The 25,127-nt window shown below is 48.2% G+C and overlaps 1 protein-coding gene across 4 annotated transcripts in view; it reads right to left on the reverse strand.

Annotated features, from left to right (window-relative positions):
* Window positions 1-25,127, reverse strand: part of LOC133116730 (interleukin-1 receptor accessory protein-like 1) — a 343,914-nt gene that overhangs the window by 174,780 nt on the left and 144,007 nt on the right. For 3 of the 4 annotated variants that reach the window (XM_061226631.1, XM_061226630.1, XM_061226629.1), the window contains exon 3: window positions 8,887-9,166. In XM_061226631.1, coding sequence (XP_061082615.1) covers window positions 8,887-9,166 — 280 coding nt within the window. Of the gene's footprint in view, window positions 1-8,886; window positions 9,167-12,102; window positions 12,215-25,127 lie in introns of those variants that run through there. The other variant, XM_061226632.1, reaches the window with a different exon arrangement.

The raw sequence follows: 25,127 nt of genomic DNA on the forward strand, positions 1-25,127 counted from the left end.
GCGGACGGACAGACAAAATCAGAGGCAAGAAAGGCAGGAGAGAGCCTGTACAACACTGAGACTGTAATCCCCCCACTTCTGCACGGAGAACACCCTCCCCTGGCCTGCGCTACTCTATTGTGCGGACAGCCTAATCCAAACTCGCCATTGACAAAAAAAAAACAGCCTTGTACGTTTTAAAGAGAGGGGAGGGGAAATCCGCAGGTGGGTCTTCAATATCGGGCGGTGTAGCCTCCAGATAGAGTCAGCCCGGCATCACACCGCAGGCCTGATAATGCCGTCACAACGACAGGGCCGGACCCAATAATTAGGAAATATTCAATCATCCCGGTCTCTCTGCTGACATTGTACATTCGTATTACAGTTCTGCTAATGAATGTATTAGTCTGGTGGAAGACCCCGGTAAACATCCAGGCGCTTTAATATGCTTTATATTGATGAATCCAACTCTGAAAGGTCTCAGGCTGCAGCGCCATTAGCAGCACGCTAGCTTTCTGAAGAAACACCCGATCTGTTTCTCTGAAGGAGTGTGTGTGTGTGTGTGTGTGTGTGTGTGTGTGTGTGTGTGTGGGTGTGTGTGTGTGTGTGTGTGTGTGTGTGTGTGTGTGTGTGTGTGTGTGTGTGGGTGTGTGTGTGTGTGTGTGTGTGTGTGTGTGTGTGTGTGTGTGGGTCAGTGTGTGTGTGTGTGTGTGTGTGTGTGTGTGTGTGTGTGTGTGTGTGTGTGTGTGTGTGTGTGGGCCCATGTCTGCTGGGTCAGTGTGTGTGTGTGTGTGTGGGCTCATCTCTGCTGGGTCAGTGTGTGTGTGTGTGTGTGGGCTCATCTCTGCTGGGTCAGTGTGTGTGTGTGTGTGTGGGCTCATCTCTGCTGGGTCAGTGTGTGTGTGTGTGTGTGTGGGCTCATCTCTGCTGGGTCAGTGTGGGTGTGGGCTCATCTCTGCTGGGTCAGTGTGTGTGTGTGTGTGTGTGTGTGTGTGTGTGTGTGTGTGTGTGGGCCCATGTCTGCTGGGTCAGTGTGTGTGTGTGTGTGTGGGCTCATCTCTGCTGGGTCAGTGTGTGTGTGTGTGTGCGGGCCCATGTCTGCTGGGTCAGTGTGTGTGTGTGTGTGTGTGTGTGTGTGTGTGTGTGTGTGTGTGTGTGTGTGTGTGTGTGTGTGTGTGGGCCCATGTCTGCTGGGTCAGTGTGTGTGTGTGTGTGTGGGCTCATCTCTGCTGGGTCAGTGTGTGTGTGGGCTCATCTCTGCTGGGTCAGTGTGGGTGTGGGCTCATCTCTGCTGGGTCAGTGTGTGTGTGTGTGTGTGTGTGTGTGTGTGTGCGGGCCCATGTCTGCTGGGTCAGTGTGTGAGTGTGTGTGTATGTGAGTGTGTGTGTGAGTGTGTGTGTGTGTGTGTGAGTGTGTGTGTGAGTGTGTGTGTGTGTGTGTGTGTGTGTGTGTGTGAGTGTGTGTGTGTGTGTGTGTGTGTGTGTGTGTGAGTGTGTGTGTGTGTGTGTGTGTGTGTGAGTGTGTGTGTGAGTGTGTGTGTGTGTGTGTGTGTGAGTGTGTGTGTGAGTGTGTGTGTGTGTGTGTGTGTGTGTGTGTGTGTGTGTGTGTGTGTGTGTGTGTGTGTGTGTGTGGGGCCCATGTCTGCTGGGTCAGTGTGTGTGTGTGGGGCCCATGTCTGCTGGGTCAGTGTGTGTGGGGGCCCATGTCTGCTGGGTCAGTGTGTGTGTGTGTGTGTGTGTGTGTGTGTGTGTGTGTGGGGCCCATGTCTGCTGGGTCAGTGTGTGTGTGGGGCCATGTCTGCTGGGTCAGTGTGTGTGTGGGCCCATCTCAAGTTGGTTAACCTCATAAAGCCCAAGGCTTCTTTGATACCTTCTTACAACTTAGCAACATCACTTAAGGACTGAACATAAAAAGGAAACAATGCCTAAAATGAAATCAGTCCTTTATTGAAATACAATTGGACAAAAGCTCTTCAGATGGCGGAGCGAATCAGTCAAATCCAACAGGCTTTTCTGTTCAGTATTAAAAGCTACAGTTTGTAATAAAGCTGACTAATGAAGCATTTATGAAAGGAGGTACCTTACGCAAAAGGTTAATAAGTTATTACCATATCATTATGTGCAAATTTCTTAGAAAAAAACCTGCCTCTGCAATTTGTTTAAAGTGCAAAGCAAGGCATCAATAATGCAGTTTGACAAGCGAGTGTGAGTTCACTGGCGTGAAATCAGCAACGCACAGCTCCCCAAGAGAAACGGAGGCAACAAGGGGAAAGACACTTTCCACAACGGGATCAGACTTCCCTTTTTACAAAATTTCCACGTCTGCAAAAGACCCTTTTGAGTAATCAGGGCAATAGCCGGTACAACTGCTATCATCTATTGTGCAAGATACACAATTATTTTAAAAGGGCTTTTTGCTGAACTTTGAATATCTAAATCCATTTCAGTGATGCTGTGATTTTCTTTTATCATGTGAGCTGGAAATAAAGGAATAAACATAGCTGAAGGCCCCTCAAATGTAAAATCACCCCTGATAAAATCCGCTTCCCTGGCAACCCTCCAGGAAAGAGGGCCAGAACAGCTTCGTTTTTCTAAAGCGCAGAATTGAGCCTGCAGGGGGCAGTAAAAATAAGTGAATCTCCGTGAAACCAGCCGATATTTTTCTGCCCTAATCATGGTACAGCATTATGCATACAGTCACATTTATGATGTAATATATTGCACATATTACACATCAATGTTACGTGTATAATCATACATGCATAATGTATGCACGTATACATGCATATACACACATACATATACACACACATACATGTACGTATAATAAAAGCTCGTACAGATATCAGTTATATGATCTGCTGCATGAAGACTAACATTACTGGATCTTAATTAAAAGTCCAGTGGGCTCCAGAATTATTGGCACCCCTGATAAATCGTCATAAAAAGTGCCGTAAATTTACATTTACATTTTAGTCATTTGGCAGACGCTTTTAATCCAAAGCGACTTACAAGTGCAAATGAAAATGAAAAAATAATAATTATTGACATACATTTTATTTTCCAACATGTGTAAAGTAGTGCACGCTATGAATCATTCACTGGAATCAATCAAAGTCTTACATTTTAATTTCCCCAAAAACAGGTTCCACAATTATTGGCACCCCTGGTTTAATACTGTGCAAGCACTGCTCGCAAAGATGGCAGACATGACTCTTTTCCTATAATCTATCATAAGGTTAGAGAAGGGATTTTTGACCATTCCTCCATGCATTACATTATAGTATAGTCCTTTAGCTGACACTTTTATCCAAAGGGACTTACAGTTGATTAGAAAAGCAGGGAACAATCACCCCTGGAGCAATACAGGGTTAAGGGCTTTGCTCAAGGGCCCAACAGCTACAGATCTTATCATGGCTACACCGGGAACCACCAACCGTCTGGGTCCCAGTCATGTACCTTAGCCACGAGGCTGCAGACTGCCCATGCAGAGCTTTTCAGGATTACGGATATCCTTGGTATACCCCCCTCTTCAGTTCAGACCACAGGGTTTTCATGGGATTTCAGTCTGGAGACTGAGATGGCCATTGCAGGACATGGTTGTTGTTTTCTGTGTGGATTTTGATGTGTGCTTGGAGTCATTGTCCTGCTGCACAATCTACCCATGACCAAGACTCGGCTTCCTAGCCGAGGCAACCAGATTTACTGCCAGGACTTCCTGATACCTTGTTGAATTCTCCTTGTGCGCATTTCATTTGGAAGGAGCCGTTACACGGGCTGATGCGCAGGGCTCCGCTCAATAGCAGATGCGCATTTGATGACTTTCAAAGCCCATTGTACCGTATTCTAGGGGATCATATCATAATTAGGTTATTGTGCAACTGGCATGGAGCATTATGTGTCAGTGCCAACCTGTGTGTGGGTCCAAGCGCTGGAAATGTAAAGACTGAAGAGGAAGAAAAAGAGGGCCCACCATCTTACGAGGCTCACTAAGAAACAGAGAAGGACCACCATCTTACGAGGCTCACTAAGAAACAGAGAAGGACCACCATCTTACGAGGCTCACTAAGAAAAGAGAAGAAAGTTAAACCTGTTAAGATGGTGGTCCTAAGAAAAAGAGAAGGGCCACCATCTTACGAGGCTCACTAAGAAAAGAGAAGAAAGTTAAACCTGTTAAGATGGTGGTCCTAAGAAAACGAGAAGGGCCACCATCTTACGAGGTTCACAAAACAAAGGGAATAAAGGGCCACCATCTGACGAGGTTTACTAAGGAAAAGAGAATAAAAGGCCACCATCTCACGAGGTTCAAAAGAACCACTTTCTCAGTGCAGGCCGGGTGGAGCGGATGATTTGGCTTAACCCATTACACCCCATCGATCACAGATCGCAAGCAACCTCGGCATTACACTGGGAAATGATGCAATGTTCAGTTCTAAATCATACTTGTGCTCCCTGTTGCAATGTGGATTAGGGCACATCTGTCTGTGAGGCTTTGAGTGATTCCTTATGCTCATGTGCGCCATTTATATTTAACGCAATCATGTCCCGTCAATAATTTTGACAGAAAAGCCCTTTCCTTTCCAAATAATATTTTTCTATGAGAGGGAGAGCAGAGCCAGGTCGGGGGTTTTTTTGCAGCGCAGAGGGGATGAAATTATTCGTCAGGAGGCTGCAGCAGAGCAAGCGCAGGCCATAATGAGGCTAAACAGCTGTGACGAATAAAAGGCACACACTGATGCAAATAGAATCAGAGCCCATTATACGGCTGTGGGGGGGGGCCAGCGACTGCACCAGGTCACATGACCCGACCGCCAACAGCACAGCTAGGCTGGTGTGCCCAGTCCTGCCCTTCCCTTAACTGTGGTGATGTCACAGGAGGACAGGGACCTGGGTTACCTGCTTGGGAGGAATAGAGCTACAATGGAGTCACAGTGTAGGAGTCACAGTGGAGTCACAGTGGAGTCACAGTGTAGCAGTCACAGTGGAGTCACAGTGGAGTCACAGTGGAGTCACAGTGGAGTCACAGAGTAGCAGTCACAGTGGAGTCACAGTGTAGCAGTCACAGTGGAGTCACAGAGTAGGAGTCACAGAATAGCAGTCACAGTGGAGTCACAGTGGAGTCACAGAGTAGCAGTCACAGTGTAGCAGTCACAGTGGAGTCACAGTGTAGCAGTCACAGTGGAGTCACAGTGTAGCAGTCACAGTGGAGTCACAGAGTAGCAGTCACAGTGGAGTCACAGTGTAGCAGTCACAGTGGAGTCACAGAGTAGGAGTCACAGAATAGCAGTCACAGTGGAGTCACAGTGGAGTCACAGAGTAGCAGTCACAGTGTAGCAGTCACAGTGGAGTCACAGTGTAGCAGTCACAGTGGAGTCACAGTGTAGCAGTCACAGTGGAGTCACAGAGTAGCAGTCACAGTGGAGTCACAGTGGAGCAGTCACAGTGGAGTCACAGTGGAGTCACAGTGTAGCAGTCACAGAGGAGTCACAGTGGAGTCACAGAGTAGCAGTCACAGTGGAGTCACAGTGTAGCAGTCACAGTGGAGTCACAGTGTAGCAGTCACAGTGGAGTCACAGTGTAGCAGTCACAGAGGAGTCACAGTGGAGTCACAGTGGAGTCACAGTGTAGCAGTCACAGTGGAGTCACAGTGTAGCAGTCACAGTGGAGTCACAGTGGAGTCACAGTGTAGGAGTCACAGTGTAGGAGTCACAGTGTAGGAGTCACAGAGTAGCAGTCACAGTGGAGTCACAGTGTAGCAGTCACAGTGGAGTCAAAGTGCAGTAGTCACAGTTCTACAGATGCTCACACTGGCTCACGTTAAAATAATGCTTTAACCTCTACTACTGCCAAGCAGACAGTCCATACACAGTGATTTAATCAGCCTAAACACAGCCCCGGGAGTTGTGCACACAGCACTAAAGCCTTATTTATGTCATCTCTGAATGTTAAACACTTTTTTTTGTGGGAGTGGTTCTGAAGACGACGTCTCCCCATTACCTGGATCTGAAAAGCTGGCAGCTCCAGCGCTGACCCGTAAGCACGCCGTAAACACGCCGTAAACACGCCGTAAACACGGGAGTGACACGCGTGCCCGTTACGAGGCACCGTGCGCGGTACTGTCGAGCACAAGGCCGGTGAGGGGCGTGCTGGCAGCCTGGACGTCAGCACTGCGCTGAGGAGCCTCCCCCATCACAGATAGAATCCCTGACTGCGGTAAACTGCGCTCAGAGGTCCTCCGGGACGGCCCATTCTGGCAGATCAGGCTGACAGACAGCCGGCTCAGGGGCTGAGAACACAAACCCGCGTTCGCATCTACACCCCCGCCCCGCGGAGCCCAGGTGAGCACACATTAAAGCCATCTGTCAGCCGTCCAATCAGCCGTCCAATCAGGGCCCAATCTGAACACGCCCCCCCCCCCCCCCCTTCCTTCCCTCCCTCCTCCTTCACCTAAAATGGCTGCAGATCCAGGAGCTTTCTGCTATATTATTCACCCGCCTGTGCTCTGCAGACGACAGAATGCAGCTGAGATGATGTTGCAGATGTATGCAGGCCGTGGGAGTGTCTGGCTGCAGGCAACAGCAGTGGCTAAATGTTCAGGCAGGCTACTCGAGAAACACCATCCACTCACACGATGCTTAAGTCTAATGGGAGGGGCTGTAGAAACCACCAACCTTACCTGTTCAGGCCCTTGCTCATTTTGCTGTTGCTCTGCCATGCTGCCGGCTAGCTGTTGCTGCATTGCTCGATTTGCCCTGCTCTGGAAATGGTGCTTGCCCTGTTGCCCGGCTCTTTCTGCTCATGGCTCGTTTTAGCGGCCTCCCCTATGCTGCCGTCACTCATACCGCACACTTCAACCTACAGAGAAAGTTGCTTGAATGATCTGCTTATTCATGAATCATACCTTCAGAATTTGTATGATAAATAAATATTAAGTTGTCTGAGCAGTGGCTAACTGTAAGCAGCAGCAGTGGCTAACTGGATGTAGCAGCAGTGGCTAACTGTATGTAGCAGCAGTGGCTAACTGTATGTAGCAGCAGTGGCTAACTGTATGTAACAGCAGTGGCTAACTATATGTAGCAGCAGTGGCTAACTGTATGTAGCAGCAGTGGCTAACTGTAAGCAGCAGCAGTGGCTAACTGTATGTAGCAGCAGTGGCTAACTGTAAGCAGCAGCAGTGGCTAACTGTAAGCAGCAGCAGTGGCTAACTGTATGTAGCAGCAGTGGCTAACTGTATGTAGCAGCAGTGGCTAACTGTATGTAGCAGCAGTGGCTAACTGTATGTAGCAGCAGTGGCTAACTGTATGTAGCAGCAGCAGTGGCTAACTGTATGTAGCAGCAGTGGCTAACTGTATGTAGCGGCACTGGCTAAATGTTTGCAGTGGGAGGTGAATGCGCCTCCACCAGTTCGGTGCAAACTGCTCAGAGGGAAATCCAAGCCTGTCTCTGAGTGGATCATTGTCTCTCCAGCCCAAAGACATTAGATTAAAAATTTAATACAATTCTACCCAGATATATTGGTAACTTATATGCCTAGAATATTCTGTTCTTGTCATCATATATTTGCATGGTTATAAAAACCGAAACCACAGCAAGCCAGAACAATATATTTGAAATACAATGAACAGAAGGCTAAATAAATATACACATTAAAAAATATATATATATATATGCTGCAGACACAGATAAAAGGGGGTGTGGGAGCAGCAGGGGTCCTTCCAGTTCAGCAGGCCCTTCACAGACGCCTAAAGGTGAGTAGGGCAGGAGAATTATGAGCCTGCCACCTCATGTTAATACAGCGCCGTCCCAGAAGAGGGATTCAAAGATATACCCGTGCATGTTAAGACTCCTCTACACCCCTCTTCCCCCCCTCTACACCCTCCTCCCCCCCCCCCCCCCCCCCCCCAACACCCTTTCGCGGGAGGTCTGCCGACTCATTACGGGAGCAGAGGACCTGGGCCGGGGTGATTTATGCGCTCTGAGTTCCAGTAACTCCCCTCACCGCTGTCACTCTGCCGGGAAGCCCAGACCTGCGGGGGGGGGGGGGGGGGGTCTCTCCCTCCGTCTGTCAGCGGCTAAACGGGCCCGCTCCCCCCCGTTAGCCTTCAGCCCGTCTGTAGAGGTGCGCCAGCCCCCCACACAAAGCCAGCAGCGCCTCAGCCACGGTCTAGCACTGACACGCACGCGGGGCCCCCAGCGGGGCGAAGGGTACAGTACAGCTATTGTAGCTGACGCTTTTATCCAAAGCCACTTACAGTTGATTAGACTAAGCAGGAGACGATCCCCCACTGGAGCAATGCAGCGTTAAGGGCCTTGCTCAAGGGCCCAACAACTGTGCACATTTTATCATGGCTACACCAGGGATATAACTGCTGACCTTGCTGGTCCCAGTTATGTACCTTGCAGATGGTTCTAGGGGCCCCCAGCTTTGGGGGGCTGGAGGGGGCCCACAATAATTCCAGTTTGATTTAAAAAAGGGAAGAATTTTCTTTTAGGGGTCCCAGGTTTCCTAGCTATGGCCCTGCACATACACCTGAAGCAGCGTGCCACTGAAACCCCACCCCCCACCTCACTAGTGGCCCCAGGAGCCTTACCCTGCAACAGCGTGCCACTGAAACCCCACCCCCCACCCCCCACCTCACTAACCGCCCCAGGAGCCTTACCCTGCAACAGCGTGCCACTGAAACCCCACCCCCCACCTCACTAGCGGCCCCAGGAACCTTACCCTGCAACAGCGTGCCACTGAAACCCCACCCCCCACCTCACTAACCGCCCCAGGAGCCTTACCCTGCAACAGCGTGCCACTGAAACCCCACCCCCCACCTCACTAGCGGCCCCAGGAGCCTTACCCTGCAACAGCGTGCCACTGAAACCCCACCCCCCACCTCACTAGCGGCCCCAGGAGCCCTACCTGAGCACGCAGGAGTAGAGTCCGATGTCCTGCAGGTCTGCGGGGCGGAACCAGATGGCGTCCTCCTCTTTGCTCATGCGGACGCCGTCGAAAGAGATGGGCTCCTCGAAGTCCCCGTGGCCGGAGCTCCTGTACCACATCAGGCTGAGCCCCACGCTCTGGGCGTGCGTGTAGTTGGCCCGGATGTATCCGTAAAACAAGGCGCACTTAATCCGCACTGGCTCCCCCACAAGCACTTTGTACTTCAAGTAGTCCACCGACCAATCCGTGCAGCCGTCCACTGTGGGGGGGGGGAAGCAAAAATAAACAAAAGTCAGTGAACGGGAGAGACGCGTTAAGATACGGCAATAAAAAAAAAACGCCAGTTTATTGGTTTTTGTGGACCACCATGAAGTCTGCCGAGGCGCTAATTCTCTAAACGCTTGTCCTTCGAGGTAATCGCGTTTCCATGGAAACGTCACTCGCAGCTGATAGCGGCTTGCTAATTGCGCTTGACAGGCTATATGCCATAATTAACATCAGCCAATAGCCCATGCCAATTGTTCTTAGTTGATTTATTTGTTTATCTATTTTATAAGAACTCATTAGGAGGATAAGGAAACAGCTATGAGTCATTAAGAAATCCATGAGTCATTTTATGTGCGTGAGGCACTTGAATGCGGGGCTGCTGTAAAAGCTCACTGGAGAGAGAAGATTCATTCCCCTCCAGTTTGGGCCCAGATATTGAATACCCTCATCTTGCACTTTGCGACTGCGAAGCTCTGACATCACTCAATAGAATGACGGAGCGCCTTCCTTTGAAAAGGCAACATCTCGGAACACACTTCATGTCCTCAATTTGAAAAGTTTGGGGACTATTTAAAATGTATTTTGGTCCGGGTTTACATCATCTGCGATCACATTTAAACGGCCAGAATGTACAGTAAGAAGCGCTTGCCCGCTGATTCACTCACGCTGTTTTGAGACTGTACACATTTTAATAGAGAAATCTGCAATTCACCACCAGCCCTTGAGTGCAAATGAAACACTTATTTAGTCACAGTAACTAAACACTAACAGTTCCTACGCGGGAACTAAGAGTGATCAGATATGTACTGTAAAATAATATAGCCCCCTTGCACTATCAGTGCAATGCCAGTGAGGCAGGTTTATCTGTGCTGCTTTAATGCAAACTTCAGCACTAATCTTACTACTCCTGAAGGAGCTAACAGACCATCTGGGATAAAACACTACTGAACCTGCATTAACACAGGGCACAGAACAACCAACAGCTCAATATGAGTGTTTAATGGTCGGATGCCATGGTGCAGCCAGGCCCTATCTGCACATTAGCACCAGCTATGAGATGGTAAGGACCGTGTCGGTCAGTCAGACTGGCCCATATGACCCAGTATGACGTGAACCAGTCAGTCACAAAACCATGGCTAAATTTGGCCTTGGCTCTAGATTGCATAAGGCTCTGGGAGCAGTGTTATAAGTCAGAGGTGAGGTTTTGGAAAAGAAGGTCGAGTTGGGTTTGTAAAAAGGGGTTGGGGTAGGTTTTAAAGACATTGTGTAAAGTCCTTGTGTTTCAATAAAGGAATATCAAAAGACTGAGAAAAATACACCCACGTCACATATGTACAGCCGGAAAAGCCCCCACAAGACCCTAACGTAGTTCTTTACAAATAGCCTATTGTTGTACATTCTACTGTATTATTACACCTTTTCCTTATTAAAACCTTAAAACCTCTGTGACTGTAAAGGTTAATAACAGCTAGAGAGCCCCTGGCCCAGATGTGGTGAGTACAGAACACGGAGTCTGAGGCAAGCCCACACACACACAGCTCTTAAATGCCAGCTAGAATAACTACGCCAGAACAGAGTGAGCGAAAGGCCAAACAAACACAAAGTTTCACCGCATAACTTTAGAAGCAAAAATAAATAAATAAATAAAAAATAAAACTTGGATGAATTGAACACCATGAAGAAAAAGACACGCCTCAGATTAATAAACCTATTGATTTTAAATCAGCTTGGGCCTTCCCGTCTTCTGGATTTTAACAGTGAACCGCGCAACGCTTTGATGTGCTGGCTGGATGCTGGGATCTTTGCTGCTGGCGTTATTTTTAATGGAGGCTTTTACACAACACTTCCCTTACTCCGCGCAAGCACCACCCATGAACTTCTGCAGTGCCCTCCAGAGACACTGGCACCCTCAATGAATACGAGGATAAAATAAAAACACACTTAAATGTTTATAAAATGTTTTCTATGCTCAGCAATAGGAGAAAATAATATAGTGCTATTGTGATACCGTTGTTCAGACAGAGAAGAAATCGTTAACACAAAATCATTTTTATTCTGAAAAAGATGTGTGTCAAAATTATTGGCAGCCCGACATTTATTGCTTTGTGCAGCTCCCTTTGCCAAGATAATGGGACTAATTCTAATCTCATACTGATCGACCGGTGGAGCCACCTTTCCCCGTCCGCCCGTCTGAAGCCCATGTGGCTCCAAGCTGACGTGACTCATGTAAACCAGAAGTCCCACAAAACTTGCAGGTTGAACAAAGCGTGGACATGTGGGAAGGGATAAGAGTTCCTGAACAACTGGAGTCCTTGGGGGAGGCAAGGAATGGAAGCGGGAAAAGGACGTAAAGATCAAAAGGAGAAAACATGAATTATGCCAAATGAACATCCCTGCCCCCGCATACGTCAGCTCAAAGCAACGTCAGTGACTGACGTGGCAGATGCATGGCTGATGGGGAGAGGTGGATCCACATCCTGAAGAAATACTTCTGCAAAGGGGACGCTTGGGTGTCCTTGCTCAGGAAATCTAAGGTAGCCTCCTAGCTTCTAGCTCCTGACTCCTAGCTCCTTCAATGAACATTTGATGGATTGGAATTCCCTTAAAGATGGCGGACCTCAATCAATTTCCGGGTCAGGCAAGGAACAAGGAGACAAGGAAGGATAAAATAACAAACACAACTTCACCTTGACAAAGGGCAGTGTCACAGACTAGCGCTGCAAAGAGAATGACACTAATATAAACACCGCAACACGCAACACGCAACACGCAACACGCAACACCAACACGCAACACGCAACACGCAACACGCAACACAACGCAACACAACACAACACGCTTTACATTTGACCAAAAACAGTAACGGTAATAAACAACGCACAGCAACTGCATTTAAAAATGTTTTACCTCTTAAAACAAAAAGTTTACCTGGGTCCGTTCAATCCTGGTGCACAACCAAACAGGAAGTGGAGGGAACCAGGTGGTATTTCAGGAGGGGGGTTAGCGGGAGCTACCACCTGTTTGATTTGTGTAAGGGGAGAATTTGAACGGTACACGGATGATTGTTTTAATTTCTGTTTAGTGCCCGCTTGTTGTTCTTGTGTGTTTAGCTGTTTGTTATTATTGTTATGGCCATGTTTGTTATTTTCTGTTTGATCATTTTCTGTTTTATTTTGTTAATTGATTTTATTTATTTTTGTTCATGGAAGGTGCCAGGTGGGAGGGGCCAGGCCATTATTTATTTTTTTGTCGTTGTCACTGTAAATATTTCTGCACCGTCACCATCGCACCTGTAAAAAAAACACACCTTCAGCACCTCATCATTGCAGTGCCTCATCCTTCCTGTCCTCCACCCAACAGGCAGACCAACAGAAAATTGAGATTTTTTATTTGATGAGTGCGGATTCAAGTCTCATTGGGACTAGTGGTTCATGTATCTTCTAAAATAGTTTCATACACTGTCTTGTACTTTTGCCCTCTTATCCAACAGAACAAAATTGTTGCTCATTTTTTGAAGCGATGATTCAACCGGGACAGTTTCCTGTGCATCCGAGGCTGGGAAATGCCCACACACCTCTCCACTAAGCCCCTAAGCCTCTAAGCTCTTTTAACCAAATTAAAGGTCAGATTCTTCTCATATTTTGAGTTTAAGATTAAGCTGATAAACAACAAAAACATTTTTCACAGACTATTTTTCGTTCATATTTACCAAGGGTGCAAAATATTCCCGAGGGCACAGGATTTATTTGTTAAATTATTTGAACTCTATATAGCAGAATTTCAGTAATACATTTGCGGGGTAAAAAAACAAAAAACAATTGTACTTTGGTAATGACTGGACTAGACTAAGCACACAAAATGAAGTGCCGAAGGATGTACAAATGGAAGAAGTTTTGCCTCCTTGGAAGGATGATTAACGGTGGAGGGCACTCCAGAGCTCTGCTACCTGGAGCATGCTTCAGCACTCCCTATCAAACACAATTCCTCTGTAATCACCAGACATCCATTTCTCTTTTAAAGTCAATGCAGTCAGTATCTCCATCCACATTTAGAGTGATCGCAGCATAAAGGCCAATGAGAGCGTGTATTACCACTCATTTATATGAGCTTGAGGTGTCCTCTCTCCAGCACAGACATGGCAGTGATCAGCACTGGAGTAAACGAGAACAGAACGCTCTGCCTGCAGTGTGCTGCACAGGGAACGGCCATTCACAAAGGAACAAGCCAGCCAGCTTCCCAGTTACACACATTTACATTACTGTTACCCCTTAAACCAGCTTCCCAGTTATACACATTTACATTACTGTTACCCCTTAAACCTGCTTCCAGTTACACACATTTACATTACTGTTACCCCTTAAACCTGCTTCCAGTTACACACATTTACATTACTGTTACCCCTTAAACCTGCCGAGGTGAAATATATTAACAATAACATTACTCTTTAAACCAACTGATGTGAAATATATTCACACTAACGTTACTCATTAAACATGCTGAGAGGTAAAATGTATTTCCACTAATGTTGGGCTTGTGGTAGTAGGGGTGGGTAGGGGAATGTTTTGGGGCAGTTAGAGGGTAGGTGGGGTGGGTAGCCAGGGTAATGTCCTGTGGGGCAGTTAAGGGAGGGGGAAGGGGCCGGTGTTGGGTGTTTAGAGGTAGAGTCAGAGCTGCACCTCTGTCACTCAGATCTCCACCGGCTCCAGAGAAACAGAAATAACATGGACTGGCATCCCTGCCTCCTGACCGCCAGCGGCGGAACAACACCCCCCTCCCCCCCCCCCCGCGTCAGGGCCCAGCAAGGTGAACAACCAACAGCAGCCAGACTTAGGCCCAGAAACATTTCAGCCTTCCAATGAGCAGAGGCCTGCGGGGAAGGGCAGGGAGGGGGTTCAAACAACGGCACGGTGCACTCGCCCCCTGATCCCCAAATGAGATGGCCTGTCAGCGGCTGATCAATGGCCCTCTGATCAGCGGCCTGGCTGATCCTCAAACTCCCCTGCAGGACCGCGCTAAAGCAAATAAGGGGTGAGGGAGGGGTGGAGGGGGGGGGGGGCTTAATTAAGATGAAGTGCTGTGGGTTTAAGAACAGCCCTGAGCAAAGCGCTGGTTAATTCATCGGCCGTTCTGGCAAAGAGCCACAGAACTACAGAGGCAACAATGTCAGGGTCCGGATAGTGTTAGTCAGGGGTACATTTTTGGTAATTTAATAAAGCGGAAGCCTTTTTGAAGATGGACTCGTTATCGCCGATGGCAACGGGCGCGGGCGAGCGGGCACTCACTCCCGGCCTGCTGGTTCAGCTGCTGACCTCACCGGGGTCTCCTGTCGCTCAGAGCACAGCCAATCAGCTGCTGACCTCACCGGGGCTCCGAAAACAGGGCCTCCTGTCGCTCAGAGCACAGCCAAGCAGCTGCTGACCTCACCGGGGCTCTGAAAACAGGGCCTCCTGTCACTCAGAGCACAGCCAATCAGCTGCTGAACTCACCGGGGCTCTGAAAACAGGGCCTCCTGTCACTCAGAGCACAGCCAAGCAGCTGCTGACCTCACCGGGGCTCTGAAAACAGGGCCTCCTGTCGCTCAGAGCACAGCCAATCAGCTGCTGACCTCACCGGGGCTCCGAAAACAGGGCCTCCTGTCGCTCAGCGCACAGCCAATCAGCTGCTGAACTCACCGGGGCTCCGAAAACAGGGCCTCCTGTCACTCAGCGCACAGCCAATCAGCTGCTGAACTCACCGGGGCTCCGAAAACAGGGCCTCCTGTCACTCAGGGCACAGCCAATCAGCTGCTGACCTCACCGGGGCTCCGAAAACAGGGCCTCCTGTCACTCAGGGCACAGCCAATCAGCTGCTGAACTCACCGGGGCTCCGAAAACAGGGTCTCCTGTCGCTCAGCGCACAGCCAATCAGCTGCTGACCTCACCGGGGCTCCGAAAACAGGGTCTCCTGTTGCTCAGCGCACAGCCAATCAGCTGCTGACCTCACCAGGGCTCCGAAAACAGGGTCTCCTGTTGCTCAGCGCACAGCCAATCAGCTGCTGACCTCACCAGGGCTCCGAAAACAGGGCCTCCTGTCGCTCAGCGCACAGCCAATCAGCTGCTGACCTCACCGGGGCTCCGAAAACAGGGCCTCCTGTCGCTCAGCGCACAGCCAATCAGCTGCTGACCTCACCGGGGCTCCGAAAACAGGGTCTCCTGTCGCTCAGAGCACAGCCAATCAGCTGCTGATCGGTCCTGTGGCACACTCGCTGTTTCAGCCCGGCTCCGCCTTCTACACTATTTTGTTTATTTTTAAATGCGTAATGGGGTGGGTGGAGTAGGTGTGTCCATTTCATTTGCATGAAGTATTTTATAACCAATCAGGTGCCGTCAGTGGTCAGTTTTCTATTGCTCTGTAACAGCTGGCTCGCAGACTTTGAAAACAAGCCGTTAAATTGAACAGACAAATTTGTGGGCGTCAACAATTTTCCAAAACAAACTGGATATCTGATTGATATCTATGACATCACCGCACCGTCACATCAGGATTCGGGCAGGTTGAATTTTTTATTTTTTTATTTTTATAAATTCATCTGCAGCAGAACACACTTTCCAACCTTTTTTTAAGCCACATTTTTTTCATTTATCTCATAAATGTTGAAATAATGGCATGGGTTAAAATGTTTCAGTCTAAAGTAGGCAGACAAACACAAGAGGCTTGATCTCGGCTGTGATTGGCCTGGGGTACGGCCCTCCAGCGCCTGAGCAGGGATGTGCACACACAGCTTAACAGGACAAAGCTTCAGCACCGTCCCATCTCCACGTCCATCAGCTCATTTTCTCCATGTCATCCAGCCCGCGTGTCGGTTTCACAGCCACAGGAAAGTGCACACGGAGTGCCCTCACAAATGCACACCGCGCCAGGCAGCAGAGAATGGGCTCCCCCCTCTACGCCCGCTTCTCTCCTGAGATTTCTTCCCATTAGGGAGTTTCTTCTCGGCTGTTTGAGGGCTTTTCTCCCCGCTGGGGAGTTTACCTCCTGTGCTTGCTATCGGGGGGCCCTTCTGTTACTCTGTAAAGCGTGTTTGTGACAGTCTTCTGTAAAAACAAATAAAACCGAGCTGACAAATGCCACGGAGAGTAAAGGTAGATAGTCATTACGCAGCATATCTGTGACTGAGCTGAAGAGAACTCCCTCCTGGCTCACAAACACCACATACAGCAGAAAGCTACTTTCCCCAGCTCAGTTCCCATGCAAATACTAACCAGGCCCAGCTCAGCTTAGCTTCAGTACCAACCAACCCAGTCCAGCCCTGCTTAGCTTCAGCGCTAACCCAGTCCAGCCCTGCTTAGCTTCAGTGCTAACCAAGCCCAGCCCTGCTTAGCTTCAGTGCTAACCAAGCCCAGCCCTGCTTAGCTTCAGCGCTAACCCAGTCCAGCCCTGCTTAGTGCTAACCAAGCCCAGCCCTGCTTAGCTTCAGAGCTAACCCTGTCCAGCCCTGCTTAGCTTCAGTGCTAACCAAGCCCAGCCCTGCTTAGCTTCAGAGCTAACCCTGTCCAGCCCTGCTTAGCTTCAGAGCTAACCCTGTCCAGCCCTGCTTAGCTTCAGAGCTAACCCAGCCTGGCTGTTATTACCTTCAGCACTAGCCAAGCCCAGTCATTCACAGTGTCGGTGCTAAGCCAGCCCCTACGCTTCAGTATCATCCCAGTGACTAACGTTCTCCGGGCTACATTCAGCAGAGCAGCGAAACCAACCTGCCAATCCACGAAAAGCGGTTGCCATGGTGACAGAGGGAGTAACTCCACTTAATCAAGTCATTGATTAATTAAGCGGTATTTTTGTGTACAGTAATAACGTCAGTGCTGCGCAGAAGTGCGAGCACACTGCAGGAACACACGGCGCAATTATCGCCCCTAATCATCTCCTGGAACAGCGTCGGCACGCCACGTCGGCACCCCAACCCCTGCTTCTGTTCACCCCCAGAAACCGCACAGCACTCAGCCCACCATCTCCGACAGCAAACAGGAGGGACGGAAGAACTTTTTTTCAGTATTGACCATAAACAAGCACTTCACATGTCTGTGTGTGTGTGTGTGTGTGTCTCTGTGTGTGTGTGTGTGTGTGTGACATGGCGGCTTTTCTGTCCGATGAAATAACGAACAACTTCCTGGCAGATACTCGCTTGAGTCATTGCGAGCGAAAAAGTCCCATCATGCAATTGGTAATTGGTGGATAGTGATCGATTGCTGATAACAAGTGCCTCGGCTCTTACTCATGTGCACCAGATCTCTACGTTGTGATTACTCACATTAACGGTATTGGAAATCATTCTCAAACAATGCGTGAACAGTTATTACAGAATGACTCAACTCAGAACTGTTTACATCAGGGAGTGGGTGGGGGAGAGGGAGAGGGAGGGAGATGGAGAGAGAGAGATAGAGAGAGAGAGAGAGAGAGAGAGAGAGAGAGAGAGAGATGGAGAGCGAGAGAGAGAGAGAGAGAGAGAGAGAGAGAGAGAGAGAGAGAGAGAGTTACTGTGCAGTGGCACTGACTCCAGCCCTGACTCACTGTGAAGATTCCCATCTTTCCCCTCACCCTCCCAGAGAGATAACCCCGCCTCCTGTCTTTCCCCTCACCCTCCCAGAGAGATAACCCCGCCTCCTGTCTTTCCCCTCACCCTCCCAGAGAGATAACCCCGCCTCCTGTCTTTCCCCTCACCCTCCCAGAGAGATAACCCCGCCTCCTGTCTTTCCCCTCACCCTCCCAGAGAGATAACCCCGCCTCCTGTCTTTCCCCTCACCCTCCCAGAGAGATAACCCCGCCTCCTGTCTTTCCCCTCACCCTCCCAGAGAGATAACCCCGCCTCCTGTCTTTCCCCTCACCCTCCCAGAGAGATAACCCCGCCTCCTGTCTTTCCCCTCACCCTCCCAGAGAGATAACCCCGCCTCCTGTCTTTCCCCTCACCCTCCCAGAGAGATAACCCCGCCTCCTGTCTTTCCCCTCACCCTCCCAGAGAGATAACCCCGCCTCCTGTCTTTCCCCTCACCCTCCCAGAGAGATAACCCCGCCTCCTGTCTTTCCCCTCACCCTCCCAGAGAGATAACCCCGCCTCCTGTCTTTCCCCTCACCCTCCCAGAGAGATAACCCCGCCTCCTGTCTTTCCCCTCACCCTCCCAAAGAGATAACCCCGCCTCCTGTCTTTCCTTCACCCTCCCAAAGAGATAACCCCGCCTCCTGTCTTTCCTTCACCCTCCCAAAGAGATAACCCCGCCTCCTGTCTTTCCTTCACCCTCTCACAAAGGTAACTCCACCTCCAATCCTTATTTCACCCTCCCATTGGTTCCTCTCCAGCAGATGGCCTCTGTTTCCATGCCAATGAAACGCTCAATGATTCCACAACCGTCTGTGACATTTCTGATAGCCATCACCTCCCCAGCACGCTGTCAGACATTCCCATTTTATCATTTAAAAAATGAAGTATTCAGAATAATGACATGCGTAGATGAGGACTGACAATTATGCGCACCGACATTGATATGCACATTTCAATAATATGTACACCAAAGGAAACGGTAATTGAAAACATTGCACTAATTTAATAAAAAACTGAACATTGCCGAGAGAGTGATTCATATTTTTTCCTCCAAACACAGGCAATGCAAACAGCATATTTACGGTGAACATAAGATTAATAACCTTCAAAGTGAGACGGTGGCTTCCATTTACGCCTAATTTGGCGAATGCGAGTCGTCCTGTGGTCTGTGCCCCCCTCCCTCCCGCGGCAGCTGGGCTTCGTCGTGGCGGATCCTGATTCCACATCAAATTTATTCGCAAATAAAAATTGACAGCGACAAATAAATGAGCTCACCTGCTCCAGCTCCGCTGTCAAATAATTCAGAATTTCCCTTTTTTTATCCCGCTGCAGACGGACACGTGCAGAAACGATCAAATCGAATCAGGAGCGTGATGACACCCCAGCGTGCCATGTTTCATCTTGATGGGAAAACATCTTATTTCAATTTTTGCCATTGGAATGAGTGGCGAACAAGAATATTACTTACTGTAGAATATTCTCTTAACCTCCCGCCCGGTTAACGCACGGATTAGATGCAAAAAAAAAAAACCTTTTGAAATTAACTTTCAATATCAAGGGAAGCGATTGTCTGGTTTATTAAAACATATTACCTTTTATGCAAATTGCTCACTGGATGCCGTCACAGTAACTCCACACGTCACTGTCAAAATGACAGATGCCATGGTTTCCCTCAGGCCTAAAATATCACCAACAGATAAATGCGACATATTTCATCGCCATGTGGGGAAATGTTCTTCCAAACTCACTCACCCTAAGAATACAAATGTAAAAAAAATCTGTAATGTATCATGAAGGATCTGCTTGTATTTTTTCACCAAACTCCTCAGACAGGCATTTTAAAAATCCCCACTTTAATGCACTGCTCTCTATTACAGTGGGAAAGGCGTCTTGTTTAAAATGAAAGCAAAGCAAAGTGCACATCCAGCTTTGGCTGGGAGTCATGAGCCAGTATTCAGGAAGGAACATGGAAGTAAAAGCAAAACTAATGCACTGGGGGGGGGGGCATTGATTTTTCATTTGAGATCCAGGATGTTGAAAATGTCAGCAATTTAATTGAGTAGCCTAGTTAAAACAAACTCTTAAAAATATTTCCACCAACCCCCACCACTGTTGAAAGTGGAATACATTAAATCGATTTCCTTGGGGGGCGGGGGGCTGTTATGAATATAAAAACTTAAGGAAGCAACATTTGGGATTTAAATTCAAGCACAACTGGAATAGGTGGCTCCAGACACAAAAAATAGAAATGTTATCTGTTTGTGTTAGTTTACAATTTTGCTTGGCAGAAAGATGACGATGAAAGCGTGGCTTGATTAAACAGATACAGATTATCATCAACCTCACTGTAACTCTGGAAAAGAATGCTAAATTACATTTTTGGTTGCTAGGGGACAGCTTGCTGTTGGAATGTCAGCAGCAGAGGTGTGTGTGTGTGTGTGTGTGTGTGTGGGTATGTGTGTGCTTGCGCATGTGTGCGTGGGCGTGTGTGAGTGTGCAGTTGGTACGTCAGTAGATGCTTTCACTGGGCGTGTGTGAGTGTGCGGTTGGTACGTCAGTAGATGCTTTCACTGGGCACGTGAGTGTGCGGTTAGTACGTCAGTAGATGCGTTCACTGGGCGTGTGTGAGTGTGTGGTTGGTACGTCAGTAGATGCGTTCACTGGGCGTGTGTGAGCGTGTGGTTGGTACGTCAGTAGATGCTTTCACTGGGCGTGTGTGAGTGTGCGGTTGGTACGTCAGTAGATGCTTTCACTGGGCATGTGTGAGTGTGCGGTTGGTACGTCAGTAGATGCTTTCACTGGGCACAGGCTAACGTACCTGCCTATTGAGTCGACACCGGAGCCAGACAAAACTCTAGCGCTGAAAATGACTGGAGTCAGCTCTTACTCAGAGGACCCGGGCAGCCATGGCCCAGCTGAGTCAGTCCCTTGTGTGAACAGTCCCTTTATCTGAACTCCCACGAGAGTCGCAGGGTTTTACCGGAGGAATCCGGAACATTCACCCCACTCCGGGCGAACGCCACTTAAACTCGAGCTGGATTTGAACCCGTGTCCCGCCGGCCCACACGGTCGCGTCGCCCCCTGTCTCCCGGGTGTCGTCCTGCAGCCGTAGGAGCGGTTGTTGAACCGCTAAAAGCACCAGGCACAGCCGCTGGCGCCAGGCACAGCACCCGACATCACGCGCTCTGACAGTTTGATTAGGCAGCCCTGCTATGAAAATGAGCTCTGAGTTGTTTTTGTGCAACATTACAGGACATAAAGCACCGGAGGGCTTCATAATGCTGATGCGATTACCTGCGGATAAAGAGATAAACAGATCTTTTCTTCATGATTATTCATGTCCGCTTTCTTTTAAGGCCATCGCTTCCTCTCCGGGCATCTCCATACATCTCGTGTGTTAATATTAAAATCATATACAAGCGCGCATGAGCGTGTTTTCGTTCGCTCTGATCTCCAACAGAGGAGGAACCTCCGCCCCGAGGTGTCTCCACGGTGATGCTCCTCAGCGCAGACAGAACACCGCCCCGGGACACCTGCCGTAACGCCACCTCCCTCCATTTTGTGATTTAACAATGCAATATATACATCCCTCCCAGCAACAACAATGTCTCATCCGCTTAAAAGCCATCTCACTCACACTGTCGCTAATTCTCTTTCTCTTCCTCACACACCCACAGACTCGCACTGCATGGAGTACCAAGCACCCAGCTGTTCACACACAGGGCTGAGCGCACAGCTGTTCACACCGAGGACTGCGCATCCAGATGTTCGCAAACTCACAACTTCTAATTGGACGGTGGACACCATGTGACAGCTCAGCTGACTTGCCCAGGAGTGTCTTGGCTTTCTGCGGTAGATACACAGGGAATATGCCCAGCCCAAACGCTCCAGAAAGAAATGCTGAGATGCTGCCTTCAAATGAAAAAAAAAAAAATGGATAAAATGGTTTTAAAAGGCAATCAATCAATTGTGTTCTGGCAGTGCAGTCCAACACTAGCAGTAAATTAATGCATTTAATCCAGCCTTTTTTCCCCACAAAGAATAATGCATTTAATTCCCCCACTGCTCTCTCCAGTGAAACTGGCAACCAAATCACTTATGAACCACATCTCCTCACAGCACTGCATGTCCACCAGTAACCACAGAATTAGTGCACAGATGCATTTTCCCACAGGGAGACAGCTAGTGTGCTTCTATTTAATTAGTGGGAAATTCACTCTGCCATGTTATAGAGCAAAACCATTCAAATGCACAGGCATACAAACACCAAAAAACCCCTGGGTTAAGGGCCTGGCATGGACTGTGCATGTGCATGTGCATGTGCATGTGCATGTGCATGTGCATGTGCATGTGTGCATGTGTGCATGTGTGCAGGTGCATGTGTGCATGTACGTGTGTGCATGCGTGGATGGATGCGTATACGTGCATGTGTGTGTTTGTGTGAGTGTGTGTGTTTGTGTGAGTGAGTGTGAGTGCAGACACACACAAACACACACAGTGATCATGTCTGATAACACCTGCGGTCTGTGAACGGACAATCGGTGAAGAATCTTTTGACGTGATTTTCTTTCTTGCTTGTTTTTCTTCTGTTGGTTTGTGAATCTTTTATGTAATGTGTCTGTGGAACAGCTGCAATCTGTCAGCTTTTCCGATTGATGGCAAGAAAGATTTTGCCATGAATGGATTAATTAATTAAGCATGGATTTTTTTATGAAAGAAAAAAAAGTCCCTAGTCTCCATCTCTGCTGTGGGGGCATCATTAAACGCTGCACTAATTAAGCAGAGTTTGGTCCTGATGGTTTATTTTCTTTTGTGTTCGCTAGGTGCCATGGGGGATGGAGTTCCTCTGGACTACAGTTCCCAGAGTTCCAGCCTAGCCTCTCTGATTGGTCTGGAATGTCTTAGGGTGACAGCGATTGGACTGTTCTTTAAAGAGACGGGGCTGCGGAGAGGAGCAGGGGAGAAGTGCATTATTCTCCGAGAGGAGAAAACATCTGCTTTAATTGCATCAATTTCGCTGCTTACGTCTGATTGCATCTTATAAACACAATGATTGTTTGACATGCAACCAATAGGGTTGCAATTACATTCCGTGCCTCTCAGCCTGTTACGGGGCTTCATTAACACTGCACTAATTAAATGACGTTTGTTAGTGATGGCTTGTCTGTCTTCCCCTCGCCATTAACAGTGGCTGCTGCAGACACTCTCCATCTCCTCTCCGTCCGCCACCAAAATTAAGTAATTACTGGCAGTGGAGGGCACTTAATTTATATTAAGATTCATGGAAGGGCTAACTGGCTTCATTTACACATCCACATACACACACATTCATGGGCAGATACAGACACATTGATATGCAGACACACACACACACACTCTCTCTCTCTCTCTCTCATCTATGGTTAGTGATGTACACGGGGAAAATCTGTGATAGTTTGAGTGTTTTGACGTGTCAGTTTCTTTTCTTGCCTATTTTGTTTGTATTTCTTCAGTTGGTTTTGCGGACCCTTTGTGTAAAGTGTCTGTGCAGCAGCTGCAACTGACAGCTTCCATGATTGACAGATTATGCTGTGAATGGATTAATTAAGACAACAAACCAACACCTTACCTGAAGTTACAAAAACCTCTCTGTACAGAGGATAGGAAGATACTGGACCAGTGCCATTCCCTGTTATTGTTTTGTTCTCACAACAGGAAGTGAGCAGGCTGGCACAGTAGTGGTTGTCAGCGGCCACTACAGCTAGTAGCGGTAGCGACAAGTGGTAGTCATTAGCTAAAGTACTCGATGACTATAACTTATAGTTTTAAACTTTAAGTTAGCTATAACTACCTAGCTGGTTAACGTAACAGGTTACCTAAACTATATTAGCTAACAAACATTACTGCCTAACGTTAACTTAGCTGCTAGCATTACATCTCTTTATGCTCAGAGTGGCTCGCTTCTGACTGCAAGACCGCTAGTCTTGATTATCAAAACAATTACGGGTTGTGTGTAATTGTACTGGGTCCTGACAAGCATGCATAATCTGGGAGAAAAAATAATATTTCATGGCTGTGAATTAAACTACGTGGTCACGTGGTTTCATTCACAGCCAAGTGACAGCTTCCTGGGTTTTGCCACATGACTCCTCTCACAGGAAGTGACACGGGGCACTGGGGGCTGGGTTCAGTTTGAACTGCTTAAGTACTAAACTGAAGCCATTTTTGATTGAATACATGAGGTTTAATGAGGGTAAATATCAACCACGTCTCCAAAGAGATTCTTCATGATGTCTGCTCCCATTACAGTTTTTTTCTGATATGCAAAACAAAAGTCAATCTACAAATTAACTTTACTATAATTACATTTCAGTTTGATGCATTTTGGTGTCAGCTCCGTGGTATATTGTCATTTTTAATATTGTAATGTTATGCATGTGCCTCTCTTAGTCAGTGCTCTGTGGGGCTTTTCTCTTGTGCAGCTAAAGAATACAATTTTAAAAAATCCATCATTCCGAAGAAAAGATTAGGGACATAAGCATGGCATTAAAGAAAATGCCAATGTGAGAATCGACTGAACAGACTGTGCTTACGGAATGGCCGGGGGTCTGTAAGTCTTCTCTGATACTCACGTGGTTGGGCGGTTTCTGAAGGTAAATTTGTCATTAAAAGCGCAGCATGGTAATAATGCACTGTAGGAACGCTCAGCAGTAACACACCGTAATGTAGTGTAGTAATGACTGTAATAATTTACTGCACTGCTCTGTAATAAAGTAGTGTAATGTACTGCAGTCGTGTACTGTAATGCACAATACTAATATACTGTAATGCGCTGTACTAATGCACGGTACTCTAATGTACTGTAGTAATGTCGAAATCTACTCTAATAAACTGTGCAGTTCATCCAATGAAAGTTCAGCAGCTGGTTGTCAGGGCATATGAAGGGCACCTCATTTAATACAGTCTGAGCTAGTGCTTCAGACAGATGCACAATCCACATCCACTGCTCCTCAAATCCACTGCTCCTCACATCCACTGCTCCTCACATCCCACACTCACATCCACTGTTCCTCACATCCCACACTCACATCCACTGCCCCTCACATCCCACACTCACATCCACTGTTCCTCACATCCCACACTCACATCCACTGTTCCTCACATCCACTGTTCCTCACATCCACTGTTCCTCACATCCACTGTTCCTCACATCCCACACGCACATCCACTGTTCCTCACATCCACTGTTCCTCACATCCACTGCTCCTCACAACAAGCTACAATGTTCTCCCTGTGTCTCTCTGTACGACTCAGCTACAATGTTCTCCCTGTGTCTCTCTGTACGACTCAGCTACAATGTTCTCCCTGTGTCTCTCTGTACAACTCAGCTACAATGTTCACCCTG

The sequence above is a fragment of the Conger conger genome, chromosome 17 (genome assembly GCF_963514075.1).
Source record: "Conger conger chromosome 17, fConCon1.1, whole genome shotgun sequence".
NCBI classification, from domain to species: Eukaryota; Metazoa; Chordata; class Actinopteri; order Anguilliformes; family Congridae; genus Conger; species Conger conger.